Source organism: Portunus trituberculatus, chromosome 38 (assembly GCF_017591435.1).
Source record: "Portunus trituberculatus isolate SZX2019 chromosome 38, ASM1759143v1, whole genome shotgun sequence".
NCBI classification, from domain to species: Eukaryota; Metazoa; Arthropoda; class Malacostraca; order Decapoda; family Portunidae; genus Portunus; species Portunus trituberculatus.
The window spans coordinates 10,435,613-10,458,112 of record NC_059292.1 but is presented as its reverse complement, the minus strand read 5'-3'; the positions used below and the strand labels follow the sequence as shown (position 1 = coordinate 10,458,112).

Here is a 22,500-nt window from a genome sequence, read left to right as displayed (position 1 = left end):
GGGCGGGGCGGAGGAAGCAGGAGGCGGGGCGAGGCAGCCGAGTGAAAACCGCAGAAAATACCGGCCCCCTTGAAAAAAAAAGAGGAAAAAAAAAAAACGCCACCACAAGGCATGGACCAACCTGGATGATAAACATTAATCCATTGGTTCTCCTCTTCACAGGAATCACTGAACCGCGCGTCGAACACACCACAAATCGAAGGAACCGCGGCCACGACCCACGCGGCACAGGGCACAGTGAACATAAAGAACGCGGCTTTATGGAGACTTGCGCTGAAGGAGGGGTAGGAGGAGGAGGAGGAGGAGGAGGAGGAGGAAGGGAAGGAACATGTATTGTAAAGGGCCACGTACTCAGAGAGAGAGAGAGAGAGAGAGAGAGAGAGAGAGAGAGAGAGAGAGAGATCTAGGTCTAAGTAAACCGGAAGACTAAAATAAGGAATACTGTTTGAAGCTCTTGAAGTCACTGTAAAGGGAGGAAGGGGAGAGAGAGAGAGAGAGAGAGAGAGAGAGAGAGAGAGAGAGAGAGAGAGAGAGGAAGGTAGGGAAACGGAAGTAGTGAGGGAGGCAACTCTACCCATAAATCAAAGAGGGGGATTGTTTGGCTGGAAAATTCACGCCATATTCAGCTCTTTCTCTCTCTCTCTCTCTCTCTCTCTCTCTCTCTCTCTCTCTCTCTCTCTCTCTCTCTCTCTCTCTCAATGATTAACGAGGATTACACTTTTTCCATTACTTTTTAGAGGGAAGAGGATTTTTCACACCAGATATATGGCAATGCATGTTTAAATTTTCTTTTTTTACCCATTTTTCTCCCTATTTTCTCCCTCTCTTCTCTTTCTACCTGGTTACAATCACGAAAATCTCAGGCATTTCTCTTGCGCTGCCCGTCCAGGTGTTACGCGTGGGTGCTGGTCGCGTTACCTTAATTTGGAGTGTGACTGGGAGGGAGTGGGCGGGTCCTATGGGCGGTGGAGAGGGATGGGCGGGGAGGTACAGGTAAAAAGGCACCGTGGTAGGGCGAGGTGGCCAGGCACTAAGCAGGGGGCGTGAAATTGTCCATGTGTCCTAATGTGTCCTGCCCCACACCCTCCACTCTCCTCACTCCCTCACTCCCTGTTCACTCTCCCCTATGATCTCCTCCCTCACCCTCCCCTGCCTATATTTACAGAGGTGCGGTCAGGGGAGCTTATAAATCACGGTGGCAAGTTTTCATCAGAGTCCATAAATCATCCTAACTGGGCGGGATTTGCATAATTTCGGGACGGCTGGAAAAAAAGAAAAAGGGACCGCGCGACAAGGCTCAGCACGGCTCCCGACTACTGGCGAAGACTTGCCCTACACGTGTTATCCCTTGTTACCGACACCCCCGCCCACCTGGCTGCCACGGGGGATGGAAATGAAGGGACAGGGAAGGGAGTGGAGGAATGGGGAATGTCACTTGGGTTAGAGATGAGAGTGGCGTTCTTGTGAGAGAGAGAGAGAGAGAGAGAGAGAGAGAGAGAGAGAGAGAGAGAGAGAGAGAGAGAGAGAGAGAGAGAGAATTCTTATGAGAGAATGTATGTTGGTTTGTATTCTCGTGTTTCTGTATTACAGAAGGCATCTACGATTTGTGCTTAAGTTACTAAGATTTTTATATACTGCAACTTATCTTTTCAATCCATCTAATTTGGATAAACATGAGTTTTTTTTTACTCTTCCTATTTGGAATTTACATTTAGGTGTATGTTTCAGACTACTATTACTATTACTACTACTACTACTGGTACTGCTACTGCTATTATTACTGCTGTACTACTATTATTAATGCTACTGTTACTATTACAACCTTTGTGTGTGTGTGTGTGTGTGTGTGTGTGTGTGTGTGTGTGTGTGTGTGTGTGTGTGTGCGCGACCGCTCTCTCGTGTATGGTTAGCTTGACGTGGCAAAAGAACCAAGGATGTGGCGGTGTTGGACATGGCGGGGCGGGGCAGTCGCTAAGGGGGTCCTATGGCGGCAGACCAGCTGGGCAGGTCGGCAGCTGCGGGTTCCCACCATTACGGGGGCGCGAGTAAGCCTATTTTGGGGCACCTGGACAATGCCCAGAGTGCCCTGCGGAACCCGCCCCGGAGGGAAATTATGGAGGTAATGCAGGGCCTGGTGCGGCGGGGCGGAAACTGCCATATGTAGGAATACACTGAATGAAAGAATGAATAAATGGGTAAATGAATGTATATGTTGGAAGCGACTATCGCAAGCAGGCGAGTAACAGACGGTAACAGGCGTGTTACCACAGATAGCAGAGAAGAACGTAGAGAACATGAGTGGGAGAAGCCTTAGCCTTCACGCCTCATAACTGCTGACGATAGGGAGGACCCAGAGCGGTACACGATGGCGATCAGTGATACAATGAAGAAATCAACAGCCAACAAACTGGGTATAATCTCGCACTGAGAAAAACCCTGAATATCCACAGAATAGGTTCTGAACCCATAGACAGCGGACCACCCTCGGCAAACTGCTCGTTAAGTACTCGGACAATAATAGTTAGATACCATGTCTTTGTTGGTTTCCAACTCGACTAAGAAAACAAGAGGTTTCAACGAAATGGAAAACTGCAAGTTATACGTTACAACAAAAAAATGTACTTAAAAAGAGAAAATAGGTATACAAAACTAAGAAGTAAATCACCGACTGAATAATAATATGTATGAAGTGTAGCAGCATCGGCGGCGGCAGCACTAGTGTTACCACCATCACCATCAGCTACCTCGGTTGTACTCGGAGGTCCTAAGGAATTCGCCTTCCAAGCTAGTGAATGAATGAACGAATAAACGAATGTCTAAGCTGGTTGTTGGCTAAATAAATGACCAGGCTTTCTGGGGTGACTAACTCTTTGTAACCTGCTGTGCCTCACCAACGCCCCACTCTCTCTCTCTCTCTCTCTCTCTCTCTCTCTCTCTCTCTAATATAGCGTGGTATAACCACGGGGAATCCTTCAGGGCATGGAGGAGGAGGAGAAGGCCCATGCCGTGCCTCTCATTCGTAGTCCCGCAGTGCGCGCAAAATTATGATGTTGCTGGCAGCGCTGCGGCCTGCATGCCTCCTGCGAAGATGAGCGGCGTGCCACTCCTTCACAGGTGACCCGAATGCCTCGCCCCTCCCATTACGTGCCTCTGTGTCTCAGCAGGTGCGCAGAGTCTAATGAGATATTTGAGAGTTGAAGGCGAACTGACATTTTTTTTCTTTTTCTCTTTATCTTTGTTTATTTTCAGTATACTTAAAGAGGCTAGCCAGTATACATACGAAAGAAAAATGTTGACGCTTATAAATAGAGTAGAAAATGGTTCTTGCTCTTTCTCTCTCAATACCAAGTCAGTAGTGAACTTTATAAAAATCATGGATGGGTGAATATAGGTTGGTAAGTTTCATGCAGAAGCTGTCGCATGAAGGCCTATTGACATTTTGCTCCTTCTCCTGTGTTATTGTATTCTTTACGTTGTTAACCCCTTCAGTATCTGGACGCGATTCCCTGTTCATTCTGGTTACTATTTAACAATTTTATACAGTTTCAGAAAATCATGTGGGATTAAAAATAGTGAAAACAGTGGCCATTAATCTTCTGCCCTCCATAAACCCTTCGTGATGTAAATAAAATCATCTAATTATACCCAAAAAATCAAGGTACAAAAAATGTGTCTCAGTACTGAAGAGGTTAATAAAAATAAAAATAAAAATGGAATTAGGTAGACTTTCACATTGTACTAACCTTGTAATTGATTCAGCAGTGACTTAATTAATTTCCATTCTGTTTTTATTTCAGGTTTATATGAGTTTTAGATTAGTATTGTCATTCCAAACACACGAACCTCAGACCCACCTGCAGAGTTTCAAAGTATGATTAAAGTACTCACCATACTATTCTAATGCCTCTTTTATATGTGAGCTGAGTCTCCAAACATCGTGGGGCACCTGAGGGAAGTGGTGGTGGCGGTGGTGCTGGTGGTGATAGCGATTTTGGTAGTGATGGCGGTGGTGGTACGAGTATTACTGCTCTTGTTATTCTCCTGGGTGGTGATAGTAATGGCGGTGGTGATGGTGGTGCTCGTAATGGCTTGGGTGAAGGTTGTTCTGATGATGATGATAACAGTGGGAGAAAAGATGATTGCAAAAGTGATACTGGTGATGAGAATGGTGGTGAGGGGAGTAGGAAAGAAACACAAGACTTATTTATCACTGAAGGACGAAGAGGATAAAAAGGAGGAGTAGGAGTAGGAGTAGGAGGAGGAGGAGGAGGAAGAGGAGGAGAGGAGAAGGAGTATATAGGAGGAGGAGGAGGAGGAGGAGGAGGAGAGGAGGAAGAGAGTGAGGAGGTAGAGGTAGAGGAGGAGGGGGAATTGATATGTCGGTTGGGGAACGAATGGTGGAGAGGCAAGGTGAGTATTATTTATTATGGAATCGCATGACATTATATTTTTGGTGGAATTTTGTAGCGAACACCTCCGTATATGGTGTGTGTGTGTGTGTGTGTGTGTGTGTGTGTGTGTGTGTGTGTGTGTGTTGGACCGACCTGACGTTTATCCATGAAGGTTTACTGAAGCATGAATCGCGTGGCTTTATATGTGCGTGCGTTTGCTGAGGGGCACACGACGCTGATGACGATGATGGTGGTGGTGGTGGTGGTGGTGGTGGTGGTGGTGGTGGTGATGGTGATGATGATGATAGTGATGGCGATGATGATGGTGACGCAGCGGCTACATGCGGAGGACAAGGACATGACCGAGGCTGAAGTCGAGGCCAAAGCTAAACACACACACACACACACACACACACACACTCATCGAGGCTCACTGACCGAGAAAAAGCAAATTAAATAGAAGCAGACAAAAATGGCATCAATTAAAGCCTAATGAGTTTCCCCAACGTAATTTTTCGAGTGTGTGTGTGTGTGTGTGTGTGTGTGTGTGTGTGTGTGTGTGTGTGTGTGTGTGTGTGTGTGTGTGTGTGTGTGTGTGTTTCTGTACCTTGCTGTGTGTCTTTCGTTTTGCTTGTCTGTCTGCTCTTAACTCACTCAATCATTCAGTCTCTTGCTTTCTAATTTTGTCTGTCTGTCTGTCTGTCTATCTGTCTACCTCACTTATTGTTTATGCCAGCAATCTATCTATACATCTATCTATATTTTTTTTGTCTTCGAGTTTATGTATCTATTTATTTACTATTTAACTATCAAATTTGCATCTAGCTATCTGTATCTGTCTATCTTTCATTCAGTCAATCGATAGTTTAATCAAGCAATCAATCAATCCATCAATCAGTCAATCAGTCAGTCAATCTGTCTGTCTGTCTATCTATCTATCTATCTATCTATCTATCTATTTATCTATCTATCTATTCATATACTTATTCTTTTTCTTTTGTCTGTCTGTCTGTCTTTCTGTCTGTCTGCCTCTCTGTCAATCTGTCTGTCTGTCTGTCTGTCTGTTTTTCTGCCTGTCTCTCTCTCTGTCTGTCTCTCTCTCTGTCTGTCTGTTTGTCTTTCTGCCTGTCTTTCTGCCTCTCTCTCTCTCTCTCTCTCTCTCTCTCTCTCTGTCTCTGTCTCTGTCTCTGTCTCTGTCTCAGGGTGGTGCCGTACAAAACTGATAGGGATTAATTTGTTCCCAGGAGGTCTGGCGTCACTGACTGATGGATGAGGGACTACAGCTGTTCAGTGAGAGAGAGAGAGAGAGAGAGAGAGAGAGAGAGAGAGAGAGAGAGAGAGAGAGGGTATTATGTATGTATGTTTTACCCCTCGAGGAGAAACTTTGGTATCTTAATATTAACTTGGTCGTTAATATACATAGAGTCATAGAGCGAGGGAGTTATAAATGAATGTATAAACGAGGTGATAAATAAAGGAAAGGACAGCGTAAGTACCAGGAGACTTGTTCATAAAGTAAGGATGAAAATTTAATTATCACATTCTTATTCTTAGTAAATTGGCTTTTTCTTCAGCCTTCAGCACTGCCTCTCACTCACTCTCTCTCTCTCTCTCTCTCTCTCTCTCTCTCTCTCTCTCTCTCTCTCTCTCTCTCTCTCTCTGCTGCCTGCTCGTCTGCTTTGTTTTGTTCTTTATTTAACTTGTTCTTGTTGGTCTGGGTAGCCTTCATTATTTATTTTTTGGCTCCTTGTCTTGTTCTTGATCTATGTTGTATATACTTAGAGATCATTCTTTTGTTGTTATTTATCATTATTCGTTTTAGTCTTCGTTCTCTTTGTTCTCCTCGTTCCCTTTGTCTTCCTCCTCCTTCCTTTACCATGACCACCACACACTTCCCTTCCTCTTTATCCCCCTCCTGCACACACACATTTAAGCTACTTTCACTTTCACCACCAATCCCTTAGTAGCATTTGTCACGTTTTTTCCTCGTTTCCCAGGTAAGCAGGCAACCTTTTCATCCTCTCACGGACTCCCAGCAATCCTCTCCCGTATAGGTCCGTGTCTTTCTGTTTTTGTCTCTCTCTCTCTGTTTCTCTCTGTCTCTCTCTACGTCAGATCATCCTTCCAGAGCTGAACCGTCCTCCCCTGCAGAGCTTTCGTTCACAGCCCCCTGCCAAGTTATTCCCACACATCCTCACCCTGTTCACTTCGTCCATCGCTCCCTTAACCTCAGGCCCCTCTGTCTTTCCCCCCCTAACCCCCCTCAGGTAGTTGGCTCAGGTATAGGCGCCTGCGGGAGATAACGATCAGAGAAGCCAGATTTTCCAGTCGACTCAGCCGCTTCTGTGTATACAAGTGGGTGAGATGGTGCGGTTTTGTGGGGGGGGGGACGGTGTTTGGGGAATGGGAAGGTATAGGGGTGGGAGTGGTAAGGGGGTTTGGTCTCTTGTCCCTCCTCTTCCTCAGTTGGGTCCTTCCTTCTCATCTTTCTCTGTTTCATTCCTTCTCTTTATTTTTTCTTTTGTCTTTCTACTCTGCTCCTTTTATATCCTTCTCGTGTTTCTTCCTTTCGTCTTTCTTCTTCCTTATTGTTTTTTATCTTTTCTTTTTTTTGTTTCTTCTTCTTCTTCTTCTTCTTCTTCTTCTTCTTCTTCTTCTTCTTCTTCTTCTTCTACGTCTTCGTCTTCGTCTTCGTCTTCGTCGACGTTCTTCATCATTTCTTCTTCTTCTTCTTCTTCTTCTTCTTCTTCTTCTTTCTTCTTCTTCTTCTTCTTCTTCTTTTTCTTCTTCTTCTTCTTCATTCAAAGATGCATGTGATCGAAAACAAAGAAGGAACGAGTAAAATATAAAAGTTTGTTATGTATTTTTTCTTCCCGTCAAGTGATGGGATACCGACACTGGATTTTCTTCCTCCTTCTCCTTCTCCTCCTCCTCCTCCTCCTCCTCCTCCTCCTCCTCCTCCTCCTCCTCCTCCTCCTCCTCCTCCTCCTCCTCCTCCTCTACTTCATCCGCCATCTTTCGTAAATTAAGCTCCATCAAATGAATTTCTTTATGTATTATTCTTCCATGCATCCTTAAAATGTATGACTCTCTCTCTCTCTCTCTCTCTCTCTCTCTCTCTCTCTCTCTCTCTCTCTCTCTCTCTCTCTCTCTCTCTCTCTCTCTCTCTCTCTCTCTCTCTCTCTCTGTGTGTGTGTCTGTCTGTCTGTCTGTCTGTCTGTCTGTCTGTCTGTTCCTCCCCGTCTCCCTCCAGCCCCTCAAGCCCCTCCAGGTGTGTAGGTGCATTGGTTCGTCCATGGCGCACCTATCAGTTCCATGTATTGCATTATATACACTGAAGATTTACATTATTACTCATTACTGTCGCTATTTTCGTTGGCTGTAAGTTCTTCAGTCTTGCCCTCTGGCGTGCATCGGTACTTGTGCATCGTGTTGGAGTGTTTTCTTAGTTGAGGGTTTTAATAATGAAACTCCTCGTGCCTTCGGTGATTGAATGTATTAGGAAGAAATTTAATTAAGTCTCAGTAAAATTAATGGATGATGTCTCGGGAATTTTTAATATGTTTTAATTATTTGCTTTTCATCTTTAGTGAGAGAGAGAGAGAGAGAGAGAGAGAGAGAGAGAGAGAGTGTGTTGTGATCCGTTCCACTACATCATATCCCATTGATTTGTGTTTCCCATTTTTTGCACCATTTTTTCTTCTTTTCATCTGATTGTATCTTTGCCGCGTCCTGCGCTTGGTTGCCTTCGCCATGACGGTACAGCTTCACGTGACGCCAGGGAAAATACGTACTAGCATTCGAGAACTACAGGTGAGGCGTGAAGGGCGTTGGGCATTTTTTTTTTCTTTCTTTTTCTATTTGTTATATCTTGCCACCGTGCACTACCACCGCCGCCCCTGCTGCTGCCATTACTACTACAAACTATCAAAACTTAGTCCTTGGCATTGAATTACTTGCAACCTATTGACACATGATGAGATACAGCCAGCACAAGAAAGGATAGAGTAGTGTTGATAGCGATAAGGTGATAAGATATCAGGCATTGATGGGTGAAATATATGGGAAGCAGGTATTAATAGCGTCGAGTAAAAAAAAATATACTGAAATAGATAGGAAGCAGATGTTAATAGCAGCAAGTAAAGTATATATATATATATATATATATATATATATATATATATATATATATATATATATATATATATATATATATATATATATATATATATATATAGAGAGAGAGAGAGAGAGAGAGAGAGAGAGAGAGAGAGAGAGAGAGAGAGAGAGAGAGAGAGAGAGAGAGAGAGAGAGAGAGAGAGAGAGAGATGCTGTGTTAATGTCTTGCGTGTTGTTTTCTTTTACAGGTGTGAGTGTGTGTGTGTGTGTGTGTGTGTGTGTGTAGGTGGGTGAATGGGTGGGTGTGTGTATGTATGCGCGTGTGTGCGTGCTGCACACACACACACACACACACACACACACACACACACACACACACACACAGATTATCTACCATGATTCCTTAATCCCTGTATAGTTAATATAGTGTTGCAAGAGCACCATCTCTCTCTCTCTCTCTCTCTCTCTCTCTCTCTCTCTCTGGTATGATGGCCAGATTCTACAGCTTTCAACGTAAAGTAACATATTAGTGTGTTACAATTTTTTTGAACTCGTCACATCACAGGAGAAGATTGCCTGCCAGTGTTATTTCTTCCAAGCGACAGATCTACAGGTAGCAGGGAAGGCTGTGTCAATACTGTAGCGTATTTCTCGATGTATTGATATCCTTGTATTGTGTAAACCCAAAAAACTATGTTAATGTAATCGATATCAAACTCGTATACTATAAATGAGGATAGTTTCGCTTACCTTAATTAAAAGGAGAGTAAAAATATAGACTTGTTCCTCTCTCTCTCTCTCTCTCTCTCTCTCTCTCTCTCTCTCTCTCTCTCTCTCTCTCTCTCTCTCTCTCTCTCTCTCTCTCTCTCTCTCTCTCTCTCTCTCTCTCTCAGCTCTCTGCCAGTAGGGTTGTAAGGTAGTGAAATAGTACGCTTTCCCAATGCTTACAGGCAGTGCAGTGCGTTCAGCTTCGCAAAGGTGCAGCTCTATTACTGTCGGTCCGACGCAGGTACCCGCTAAGTTATGATGTCAATAACTACTGTGTGGAGAATTTATGGGACAGGAAGCGTTGTGTATACCTTAATACCGTTGCGGTTATGCGTACGTGTGTGTGTGTGTGTGTGTGTGTGTGCATGCTCGTATTTGGGTTTAATTTATCCTTTGCACTCTGTCTGGCTCTATTTGTAGGTATGTTTCTATTTGCCGCTGTCTCTTTATTTGTATGTGAATGGATATTTTTGTCAGTCACTCATTCAGTCTCTCTCTCTCTCTCTCTCTCTCTCTCTCTCTCTCTCTCTCTCTCTCTCTCTCTCTTGATAGTTACGGTCGAGGAGTTAATGAAAACACAGATCATGGACGAGAGCAATATTGGATGTGATATTGACTGTTTAGTGTATCAGCTATCCTCTAAATCATTTTGTCCTTTGTTTTGCAGAGATTACTTTTTTTTCTTTCTCTTATCGGTGCGATCACTTATGGATATTGACCTTGAACTTACATGCCCAAGAACGTCCTCAACAAAGCGCACCATGTGGATGTTTTTGTCTTCCATTATAGGTAGTGTGCCCCCCGGACGCTTTATTGGACCACACACTCCACCGATTTCGCCTCCCTCCCTCTCTCCCTCCTCCTCTTCCATTCCTCCCCCCCCTCTCTCTCTCTCTCTCTCTCTCTCTCTCTCTCTCTGTGTGTGTGTGTGTGTGTGTGTGTGTGTGTGTGTGTGTGTGTGTGTGTGTGTGTGTCCCCTCTCAACTTCCAGTTTGATTTTAATTGTACATATTGATGAGTGTAATATATCAAGGATATTGATACAATTATTGGTTTGTTATGAAAAATATTTTTGATAAAAAATAATATCGCTATCTACATATATACACACTCATAATGACTAGTAGCATCAACAACAGCCTGATTGGTGCCTCACAGCGGGGTGGAGGCAGTCCCGCCCCAGAACACTGGTTGCTGTCGGAGGTACGAGGTGGGAGGCCCCAGGCTTCTATGCCCTGCAGAGACGCTTACCACCATCTTCTCCTTTACCCGCAGGTCCTTGTTGCCTTTCAAACACTGTGGAGGGTATGGTAGCGTGGCGTAAATGGAACTATCTAGTGTTGGTGTGGCGCGACGGCGCTGGATGTGGAGTGTGAGAGCTGCATAAGGAAGATCTAATGGAACTGCGGCTGTCCAATGAGCTGAAAGTGACCAAGTCTGTGGGACGGTCACGGAGCGTCACCCTGATGTAGGGTCGCCGTGGCTCAGGATGTTCATAATGAACCTCGTCCAACTGTTCTTGGGCAGTGGAGGTATAATGCCTTGGAGGCCTGTACTGGTGGCAGCACGATGAGAAATCACCGAGATCCAGTGGAGGCGGACAGGAGGGAGGTGGAGGTAAGATAGCGGCCCAGTTGACCTGCACTCCAGAATCGTCACTGTGGTGTCGCCAGGGTGTGCCTTGCTTTAGGATGGGTGAGTGAGGCGCCAGCAGGGCCGTGGTGGCATAGGGCTCCGTAGCATCATTGATCAGCTGCACGCGCGGTTCGGCGTACTCATTAGCAAGATGATCTGGTCGCAGAAGCCTTTTGGAAGATAAACTGGCGTTCTTTTCGTTTTCCGTCGGTCGCCATAGTTTGTGTTCACTGTAAAGATTAAGGGAATGGTGGTCAGGGCAGAGGGACGGGTCCTCATACAGAGAAGGAGCGTGGGGCGGGTTAGAGGGCGGTGCCTTATGCCGCAGTCTTCTCACATACCACAACGTGACCAAAAACAGCACCAGCACCAGCGGCACCAGTAAATAAGCCAACCAAGCAGGCTGGGGAGGCGCGTACAACACAGAGCCCGCGCCATCCTCCGCCGCCAGGGCCTCGTCGGTGCTGCGGGTATCGAGCAGCACGGGGTCACTGAAGGGCCCCAGCCCCGCCCCGTTGAGAGCCGCCACCTTCACGGTGTAGAGGCGTCCCGCCAGGAGTCCAGTCGCCTCCAACCAGGGCGATGCCACCGTCTGCGTGCTTTGGCTACCGTTGTGGCTCAGTGTCACGCGATACCCGTGCAGCTGCCCGCGAACCGCCGCACCCTCCACACCCTTCCACTGGATGAGGACCGAGCCTTCCTGTCGCCGCGCCACGCGTACGTTGCTGGGCGCCTCCAGCGGCACTGTGGAAAGAGACAGATGAGTGAGCTGGTCGTACATAGAAAGACAGGCAGACAGACAGACTGAGCGACAGCCAAACAAGGAGACGGAAAGACAGACACACTTACCGTCCTCGGGAGTGGTGAGCGAGTAGGAGTTAGAGGGGGTGCCCTCAACGCTGCGCCAGAAGGGCACCACGAAGAAGGTGTAGGGCGTGAAGGGCTGCAGGTCGTGCACCACGTGTGAGGAGGAGGAGGCACCCAGCACGGTGGCCACCTGCACGCCACCGCCCTCCCTCACAGAGTACACCAACACGCCCTCCACTGCGCCATCCGCCGTTGACAGGAACTCCCAGTTGAGCAGCACACTATCGGGAGCGGTGGCAGACGCCCTGCTGAGAGCGACCACAGGTCGGGAGAGGCGGCGGCGCGCCTGTCGCAGCTGTTCTGCATCAAGCCCTGATTCGCGGCGCGGCCTGGCGGTGACGGGCTCTGACCACGGACTTGGGAAGGAGGCGCCGCGGCTGCTCACGGCGCGCACCAGGAAGGTGTAGGTGTGCCCGGGGACGAGCTGATCCACTACACACGATTCCTGCGTGGTGACAGCGTCGGCCACGCGCCACTCCGGCCAGCCACGGCGCCAGTACTCCACTGAGTACCACTGCGCCCACTCCCCGCCCTCCTGTGAGTTAGGCAGCCAGCTCAGCTGCACCGCCGTCTGGTTCACATCCACCACCCGAGGCTTGGTGGGTGGCGCCGGCAGCAGCGGTAGGGGCTCGCTGTCCCCTGCATCCTCAGACACACGCAGCGCTGCACTCTGCTCCGCGCTGCCCGTCAACGCCTCCACGTGGCAGGAGTAAACGCCGGCGTCGTCCGGACGTACGTCCTTGATGATGAGGGCGCCGTTGTCAGGCAGGGAGAAGCGAGGGTCAGCACCCTGTGAGATTGTGTTTACTGGTAAGTGTGTGTCGGCCCGGTAGTGCCAGGTGACCCGGGCCTCGGCCGCCTCGCTCACCACCTCACAGCGGAAGGTGACAGTGCCCCCAGGAGCCACCTTCTGGTCTTGAGGACCCACACCTACCACGGGCGGAGGCAAGGCCAACACCACGACCATTTCAGCCCAACCGCTCACGCCGCCGCCGCTGCTTACGCCCCAGCAGTAGTAGGTGCCGCTGTCCTCGGTGGCCGCCTGTCGCAGCTGGAGGGTGTGTCCGTCCTTGGTGACGGAGGCTCGGCCGCTGCTCTGGCCTGGAACAAGGAGAGCGGCCTTGTCCAGCGTAGGGAGGCGCCACACCACCATCGGGTGTGGCTCTCCTTCAACGCGGCAAGAAATTCTTGCGTCCTCGCCGGCCATGACTTGAAGGTGCTGCGGCCGCTGCGTCAGCTCAGGAGCATCAACCACAGTGAGTGTGACCTTGGCAGAGACCCTACCCGCCTCACTCTCCGCCTCACACACGTACACGCCTGAGTCTGTGACCGCCACCTCCTGGAGCAACAGGCGTTGTTCCTCCAGTGTGGCGCGTTCTATTGGCATCTTCCCGTCCAGCCTCCGCCAGGTTATTACGGGCAAGGGAGAGCCCTGCACCCTGCACGCCAGCTCCACCACCACGCCAGATGTTGCTGTCACGTTGGTAGGGCGTTCCTTGAACCAGGGTGGCGCTGCGGACAGAAACTCAATTGAGTGCAATACTTTTGCCTAAAAAAAAATGAAATCTAGATCATGAAGGAATACTATGGAACATACACACTCACACACGTACGCACGCACGCTTGCATGCACGCGCGCACACACACACACACACACACACACACACACACACACACACACTTATGACTTATTGACTACCATGCAAAAAGATCCAAATTTGAAATACAGCACCGAGACAGTCGTTATTGCGCATCGGTGGTTCAGTGGTAGAATTCTCGCCTGCCACGCGGGAGGCCCGGGTTCGATTCCCGGCCGATGCACACTTTTTTATTTTATTTATTTTTTCCTACTCGTGTTACTACTGTATTAGCATGTTACTCTCACAAACCCTCCCCCGCCCGAAAAAGAAAAGAAAAAACATTCGAGTCCGTGCGCGGAGAGATACGCTTAAGCTCTCTTAGCAGGGAGAGATAGGCTTAAGCTCTCTTAGCAGGAAGTAGATAATTATGTGACGTTAACCGAGATATTATGATGTCTGCGTCCTGGTGTGTGACATAATAGTCTAAGGCCTACCTAGAGGCAAGTTAATACACTTTCCGTATTGGAGTTGTTGGCTGAATGACCAACAGACGATTGTAGGTGAATGACACACATACATACACATACACACATTCAGATAACACAAATACCCAGGATACTTACTCATAATGGAGAGCACCGTGGGTGTAGACTGGCGGGATCCCGCAGCATTTCGAGCGCGACACACATAGACAGCCGAGTCTTTCTCCACAGCTTGGCTGATGACCAGGTCACCCTCCTCCGTGACGATGACACGGCGGGAGTCGCTCACCTGACGACCGTCCCTCAGCCAGGTGACTTCAGGGCGTGGGATGCCCCTCGGTGGTCGGCAGGGCAAGCTGACTGTATCTCCCACGCGGGCCTTCATCTCAGGCTCCGCCACACTCTGGAAGTCAGTGGCCAGCGTGGCCACGGTAAGGGTGGCATTGCGGGAACGCGTGGCACCATACCTGTTGGCTGCAGTGCACCAGTAGGTACCTGCGTCCGTTTCTTTCCTGGTGGAGGTGACGCGGAGGAAGAAGAGTGAGCCTGAGGGCAGTATTGCACGGTGGGCACGGGGATCCTGCCTCGAGGTGGTCACCTCTTCCCCGTCACGGAACCACCTGATACGAGCCCCATCTGAGGCAGCACAGTTGAGAGTGGCAGGGCCATTGCGGGGCACCACCACGCTGCTCGGATGTTCCCGCAGGACGGGGGGCCCTTCTGAAATGTACACATACGTATATCGTTATTTAACATGTCATTCGTCTCTTAAATACACACACACACACACACACACACACACACACACACACACACACACACACACACACACACACACACACACACACACACACACACACACACACACACACATCTTAGTATGAAGTCTCTTGCTTCGGGAAGATCAATATTCGCCGCAAAACGAGCTTTCGTATGAAGTAGCATATATGGCGCCACGTGTGACATATGAGGAGCCGGTGCTTGGCATATGGAGTGCGAGAAGCGTAGAGTTAACCGCGTGCAATGCACATGTGAACGAACACCTGACCACCGCCTATCAACACGTTAGAGAGCGGGGCAAGATTTCTTCTTTCAAAATATTTATATATGGCAAGCAGTAAACACAAGGTTGGACCAAAGTTATCCTGTTAACATAACGGGATAGAAAGACTCACGACACACAATAACATAAACGAAATCAATCCGTAGAGAGAGAGAGAGAGAGAGAGAGAGAGAGACCAACCGACCGACTCATATTGCATACACACACGCCGCCTCCCACCAGTACTACTATCACGACATCATCAGCAAATCTGGAAGCTGCGGTGCGTGTCTGAGGTCACCATAAACTCCTGCGTGGTCGTCATCTCCGGGACGTCCAACAGAAGCTGATATATAACGCCGCGTTGATTGAAAAACCTGCACGGAGCCTCAGTACGCCTTGGAAGAGAGAAATATAGCTTAATTACTGACATCGGCTGCTGGCTTAAGTGAAGCATCTGATTGCGACATCATAGCAATCAATTAAGGCGTGATAAAACCTTGATCAGTCTGTCTCGTCAACTAAGTCAGGAGCGGAACACGGGAGCCGCCCACTAGATGAAGAGGATGAGGAGGAGGAGAAGGAGAAGGAGGGGGAGTATAGGCGAGGTCGTGAGGGATGAGGCTTTGTGTAGGAGTAAGAAGTGGTGTCTTAAAGTAGCGTCGATATTTGCATCCGAATGTCCTTAATGGGATTGAGTTTCGCTTCACTTCGCTTGTCTTGTATGAGTTTTTATTTATTTGCTATTTTTTCATTTAGCCTTTCTGAAGGAGATTTGTGGTCAATATGCTCGCCTTTTGTGTTTACCTGCGGTCCTGTCAGGTGGGTTTTGCTTGCGTAGTAGTCTCTCTCTCTCTCTCTCTCTCTCTCTCTCTCTCTCTCTCTTCAGGCACGTGCCAAAGTCTTAAATATGCTCAACATGTTCCTCTCTTGGAGTTTTTATCTAATTTTTTTCCACAGATACATTCAATAGTTTCTTTCTCTGCACCTTCTTGTATTCAGCGGTTAGTTACGCATATTTGTGCCTGACGTGTTCATTTATTTGTCTTTGTTACCAGCCATCAAGTGTGTTTTATAGATGTATTTGTGAATGGCTCCACGAAGGATTTCATTACCGTTTGTTTGATGTGTAGATTTTATTGTAGTTCTCTCTCTCTCTCTCTCTCTCTCTCTCTCTCTCTCTCTCTCTCTCTCTCTCTCTCTCAAACACGCACACACACACACACACACACACACACACACACACACACACACACACACACAGATAAGTTTACCTGCAGAGGAAGCGGCACCGACAAGACGTAGCAGTAGCAGGAGTAGGACAAGCGCCCCAGTATCCATGATGACAAGACAACCACAGCCTCGGCACCTCTCACACTATATCACTTCACCCATCCTCCGTCAGAACACTTCCTTGCTGCTCCTGGCTCTTCATACTCCAGTAGAAGGGCGTCGCTGTGCCCTTGACGTGTTCTATGAGTTCTTGTTTCTCACACTTCACCCTGAGAGAACACCACTCACAAGCTTCACGATAACTGGGTGTGTGATGTTCTGTGTTTTTTTTCCTCTCGTCTCCTCAAGGTGTCAGCGATTCAAGGATCACATCACACATTTGGCGTCATCTGGTTTGAGAACTGTTCTTTTTAGTCTTTTTTTTTTTTTTCCAAGTCCTTCACATTTTGCCTTCGTTCTATCTATCTTCAATCAGTAACATTCACTACAAGACCATAATGTATACTTTGGTAATAATGATAATAATACTTCAGCTTTTTTTAGTCTGGCTGGAATTCGTCACAATAATTTTGCTGAGGTTTTAACTTTTCTATGGATTTTGAGGCTGTCTGGAGAGCGCAGCCAGCCCGGTAGTACAATATAGGATGCGTAGGTCCGCCCCCGGGGTGATCTGCACGACGACTGAGTGAAGAACCCGCGGAGGCAGAGGTGGGGGCGTCGGCGAGGTCGATGGGCGGAGCCTGTTAGAGGGACGGGAGGGACCAGGGGAGGGGTGGAAGAGGAGCGGGGTAAAGGCCAGATGAGGAGGGAGCCCCCACGCGCTGCCCTGCTATAAAAGTGCCCTTCGACCACTCAGGGGGGGGACCTCGCTGTGCCCTCTGCCCCTGCCAGGAACAAGACAAACCTCCGACGCAACTTCCTATGTGTATTATGCAGGGAATTTAGGAGGTTGTCTCTTTAAATGCCAATAGATCCAGCTTGAGAGATTACTACTACTTTTTATCAATATCCTCCCCTGCCCTCATTATAGCTACATGGTGGCGATGGGCGGCAGCGTTTGGAGTGGCAGGCGGATGTACGAAAGATAACAAAACGAGGCGAAGGTTTACGGTTCAGGTACTCCATCCAGCGCCGTGCTCTGTTGTGGAAGGTAATAAATACACGCAAAAAAATAAGATACATGTTCGCGCTCTTGCCTCACTGTGCTCGCGCCTGTAACACACACACACACACACACACACACACACACACACACACACACACACACACACACACACATACATACATTATAAGGCACCACTTCTACGCATACGTTCGCCAATAAAGGCCTTGCCGACATCTGAACGGAAGCTGACAATGAATAATAATGATAATAAAAAGTAAAAAAGTGCTTATTAATTTCTTATCAGCACATTCTATAACCTACACAAGAGAGAGAAAGAGATAGATAGATAGATAGATAGATAGATAGATAGAGAGAGAGAGAGAGAGAGAGAGAGAGAGAGAGAGAGAGAGAGAGAGTTCGTCACCATCACAATCATCACGATCACCACACAAGTTCCAGTAGTTACGTAGGAGGAGGAAGAGGAAGAGCCCTTACATAATGGTTTTTCTCGCCCCGGCAGCTGCTCGCGAGAGGACAAAGCCTCGAGTATTAGGTGGCTGAGGCGACCAGTGGGTGTCTCCTCGTGCTGTTATTGTCATGTTTTGTGTGTGACGTTAGGGGCAAGGCGGCAGGGAAGGGGAGGTGATGGGGGAGGGGCCCTCTCTGCCACGTGCTAGGGTAGGGAGAAGGGAACAGGATGGGTGGTAGAGAAGGATGGGGAGGGATGAAAGGAAGGGGGAGAAGGAATTGTAGATTAGGTAGAGCTGAATGAAAGGAGAGGGAGAGGAGAGGCCAGGACACGAGGAAGAGAGAGATAAGGGAGAGAGAGAGAGAGAGAGAGAGAGAGAGAGAGAGAGAGAGAGAGGATGTGGTAGAATGACAAAGCCACAGAAATGATAAGAATAACTGTAGATAAATGAAATGAAATGACATTCGTGCTTAATGGAACGACTAGACCACATAATGGATATAGATCATATCGCTTGATGAGGAGAGGCAGTGAAGATGAGAGAGAAAAAAATGTCCAATCCATAGTATATTAAAATGAAAAAAATTGAAACTGTATTATGATGATGACGAGGAAGAGAGAGAGAGAGAGAGAGAGAGAGAGAGAGAGAGAGAACCATAGTTGCAACAATACATGATAATGAAGGCAAGATAGACGGCATGACTGGAGGGAAAAGAAAACGAGGTAGCCCGTGGCAGACTCAACAAAATAATTACTTTTGCCCAGTATCCCTCACCGCGTCACCCTCCCTGCCTCCCTTTCTTCCCTCTCCCTCCTTGTCCTTCCCTCCCTCCCTACCTTCTCCCTCCCTTCCTCCACCTCGGGCACAACACGGGCCGCGCAATCGACTCCCAGCTTGCTAGGGGCTCGCGAGACCATTCATAGGCGACCGCACGCACTCACTCGCCTCGGAGAAAAGAGAAAAGAATAGAGGAGAAGGAAAAACATCCAGAGGTACGCCGATCACCGGAAGCCAGCACCAGTTTTTTTTTTTCTTTACACCAGCGGGAGTTTTCAGACTTGAGCGACAAGATAGTTCTATTCCCGTCCCTCGTTACAGTCGAAAGTCTGGATAAAAAACCGTGGACTGTCGCTCAAGGGCTTAGTGCCTCGGAGGGCGCGTCTGTACTGAAGGGGAATGTTGCTGTTGGGCGACTGCATAATGCATGGAGAACGACTTTTTTTGAGTAAGGTTACCAGCTGCTGTTTCCGCTGGCGGGTGTTCACAAGGCCACCTGTGCTGCGGCTTCTCCTTCACTAGCAGAAGACAATGGGCAGAACAGAGGCGGCGGCGCTGACGAGACTCTTGGCGCATGAGATTATCCCTTGAGGCATACTGTCATAAGTGTTTCTCCCTCCTCCAATAATTACTGTGTACAATGATGTTGTGACGAGATCAAGACTGTGCCCGCGTTAATAGGACTGTGCTTGTTGCCTCTTAACACAACAGGCAGCAAGGAACACAAAGGAGGCCGGAGAAATCAACACTTCTGTCTCGGCTTTGTGTTGGAGACGTGTTTGTTCCCTTTCGTGGGTTGCTCTGACTCAACCCCGCAGCTCCACGGCCTTGGCGGCGCCTCAGAACGGATAGGGCGAGGCCTCTCATATTTTCGTTGGTCTTGTTTTGAGTCTCTCTCTCTCTCTCTCTCTCTCTCTCTCTCTCTCTCTCTCTCTCTCTCTGGTCCTCTTCCTCCTCCTCCTCCTCCTGCTCTCAAAGTCCTTATTAATGCAGATCCTATAAATAATCAACCTGTTATCTGTTTTTATGCGTTGTATTGGTAACTGACGTCCTGACTGGCTTAGGCAGCGCTGCAGGACACAGTGAAGGCAGTGACCTGTGTGCTGCGTGTACCTGCCTCAGTAAGACACGACCTTCAAGGAGGCCACTGACGGGGCACAGACAGGAGCAGGGAGGAGCCAGTGCCAAACATACATCTGGTGACGGCCGCAGCGGAACAGTATGAACGGGTGTAAGAAGTGAGTGAAAAATAGATAGCAAAGTTATGATATAAGAATAATGAAGAATAATGTAGCAACAAACACACTACTACAGTGATAAATATCCCATCTACTATAACACAGTGGAACAATATTGATAGGTATGGTAGGAGAAAAGATAAAGATAAGTAAGATTATGACAGGAAAATAATGAATAATGTTGGTACAAGCATGCAACGATTAATTCCCAGTCTACTGTGGCAAATAACTTAAAGAATAATGACAACGAATGCAAAGATGATGAATCAGGAGAAAAATCAGTCGTGTATACGTTGCAAGCATAACATGATTGGTGAGTAGTTAGCAGAATAACAATATTCATAACACCATATTTGGAAAATAAAAATAAAAACTAGTAACGGAAACAGCAGAGGGTGAGAGGAAAGAAACAGTAAGATAACGGAGAGAGAGAGAGAGAGAGAGAGAGAGAGAGAGAGAGAGAGACACAGAAGAATGATTATAGTAACGATAAAAATAAAGTAAAAAAAAAACTAACCGAGTGAAAGCGAATAGAACAAGGATATGTAACGTGTAGTGATGCCAGCAATTCGTCGATATTACATGCCTGTGTGTCAGAGTGTGCAGGTCATCCCTTGCATATTACGTACCACCCGGTCTTCTCCGAGGCCCTGAGGCAGCCCGGACAACAAAATAATTAACTCTGTATTCGCGGTGGAACTCCTTACCAACTTGACTCACTGACTAACCGACGGACTCTTGAAAGATAAGACCAGTTTATTCAAGTCACAGAGAACATCCATGGGTAAACCATTCAACTTTCTTGTTCTTGTTCTTGTTCTTCTTTGTTGGTACAATTGATGTGGTTTTCGTTGTTGTTTCTGTTATTAGTGCAATTTCTTCTGATATATATATATATATATATATATATATATATATATATATATATATATATATATATATATATATATATATATATATGGGAAAATATTTTTTCCCCACACTAAACAAGTCATATGAAACTTTCAGATCAGTGTTATCATTTCCTTTTAGAACATAAATCAGAATAAAAACATATCTGAGAGAGAGAGAGAGAGAGAGAGAGAGAGAGAGAGAGAGAGAGAGAGAGAGAGAGAGGAGGAGACGTTGAATATCTTACTTTGCAACCATAGACGTCTACCACTGAAAATCTCTTCACAGTTTGCATGTAGCAACTGAAAAATATCCTTGGCTCCTTGTGGTGATACACTTGCAGGAGCGAAGGATATTTTTCAGTTGCTACATGCAAACTGTAAAGAGATTTTCTGTGGTAAACGTCTATGGTTACAAAGTAAGGAACTCAACGTCCTCTCTCTCTCTCTCTCTCTCTCTCTCTCTCTCTCTGATATGTTTTCTCTTATCAGTTTTCTAAAAGGAAATGATAAAACGGATCTTTATGAAAGTTACATATAACTTTCTGTTTAGTGCGGGAAGGAAATTATTTCCCATTTAAATAGCACGCCATCTTCAGTCACTCCTTACATTGTCATATCCTCTCCGTTTTCCTCTTATAACAGTTATCCTTTTTATTATTTTTTCTCGTCACATATTTGATTTTTTTTTTAATAACCACCGATAAATATCTTATGTAAAAATCCCAACATAAGCTAAATAAAGCAAATATTGTAATAATCACTAATGATTTTTCCCAACGGGTTCATCAACCAGTGCTCTCATGGTATTCGACGTGAGCATGTGTGTGAGCAGGTTATGTGAGCTGATTCTTACTTAACTGTTCTTAATAGTTTTATGCGAAGTCTTACGGCATCTTTTGACTGTAAAACAATGAGGTGAGTGCTTCATGAGTGTTTGAGGGTCCTGGGAGGGAAGCTACTGGTGGCAAAAAAATGTATATACTGTAGACGTTGATGTAATGAGTGGCAGACCCAGCTGGTGTTTGCCTGCAGGCTGGGTCGGAACAGTGTTGGTGATCTGTTGTACCCTTGTCTCTGAACCTTCGAGGATTCATTCCACTCAGCTTCGGCGTTTCAGTGATCGTTGTCATTTATTTGTCACAGTTAAAGGTTTACATGGTCGTCTTTTTTTCTCTCTTACTCCACTTCCTCTTCCTCCTTAAATATAAATAATGCACTCGCCCAAATTTAATGATAGATAGAATACCAATGATACTTAACAGTGTTTTAATATGAATTTTTTTTGTATTTGTGGCTTTTATATTATTTCCTTCCTTTGTTAGATTGTCGTGTTTTATTTTTCTACGCATCACTGTACATGAAATTACGTATTTCTTGCCTTCATCTACCTGTGAAGCCGCCCTTTGCTTCACCTGGTGCTCTGCGGACTGTCTGCACCTCGTGGCCTTTTTTTTTGTTTAGTTTTGTTGGTGTAGATTGTGGGAAGGCAACAGTGTGCTAAGAGCCCTTCTGGAACAGAAAGCCTGACCATTCAGTTCATGACTATCCTTTTGCAGAAGGCAGTCGATGCTGAGATGCTTCTCACACATAGAAGCTAACTCCTTAAGATACTCAGCTTAAAGCTATAAAAGATAAATTGTCCTCGCTCACGGTAAAGCATCCATTCATTTAAAGTTGTCAAGTTCTTGTTTCCTTATCGTTACCGTAGCCTGCTACATCATCATTGCATGCGCTTAACAAAGCTGCGTGTTGGAAGTTGGATTATGACATTTGGTTTCGTTACTAGAACTCCTCCAAAATAATACAACTGATGCAATATATTGGATCCGTGCTAAAGGCGGGGTTCACAAGTGTCAATATGCTACTGAAACTGGCAAGTCGCTACAAGTATCGACTGAGG

At 46.9% G+C, this 22,500-nt stretch overlaps 1 protein-coding gene, 1 long non-coding RNA gene and 1 other non-coding gene across 3 annotated transcripts in view; 2 read left to right on the top strand and 1 right to left on the bottom strand.

Moving 5' to 3' along the window:
• Positions 1–22,500, top strand: part of LOC123515198 — a 165,062-nt gene that overhangs the window by 112,021 nt on the left and 30,541 nt on the right. The window lies entirely within an intron of this gene.
• On the bottom strand, positions 10,328–16,812 carry LOC123515195 (protein sax-3-like). Its single transcript, XM_045273717.1, has 4 exons — positions 16,159–16,812; positions 13,984–14,562; positions 11,763–13,292; positions 10,328–11,657 (listed from the first exon to the last, which is right to left on the bottom strand). Exons 1-4 carry the CDS (start codon positions 16,223–16,225, stop codon positions 10,609–10,611), a joined length of 3,225 nt encoding a protein of 1,074 aa, XP_045129652.1. The 5' UTR covers positions 16,226–16,812; the 3' UTR covers positions 10,328–10,608.
• Positions 13,531–13,601, top strand: Trnag-gcc. Its single transcript has one exon. It is a non-coding gene; the product is annotated as a tRNA-Gly (tRNA).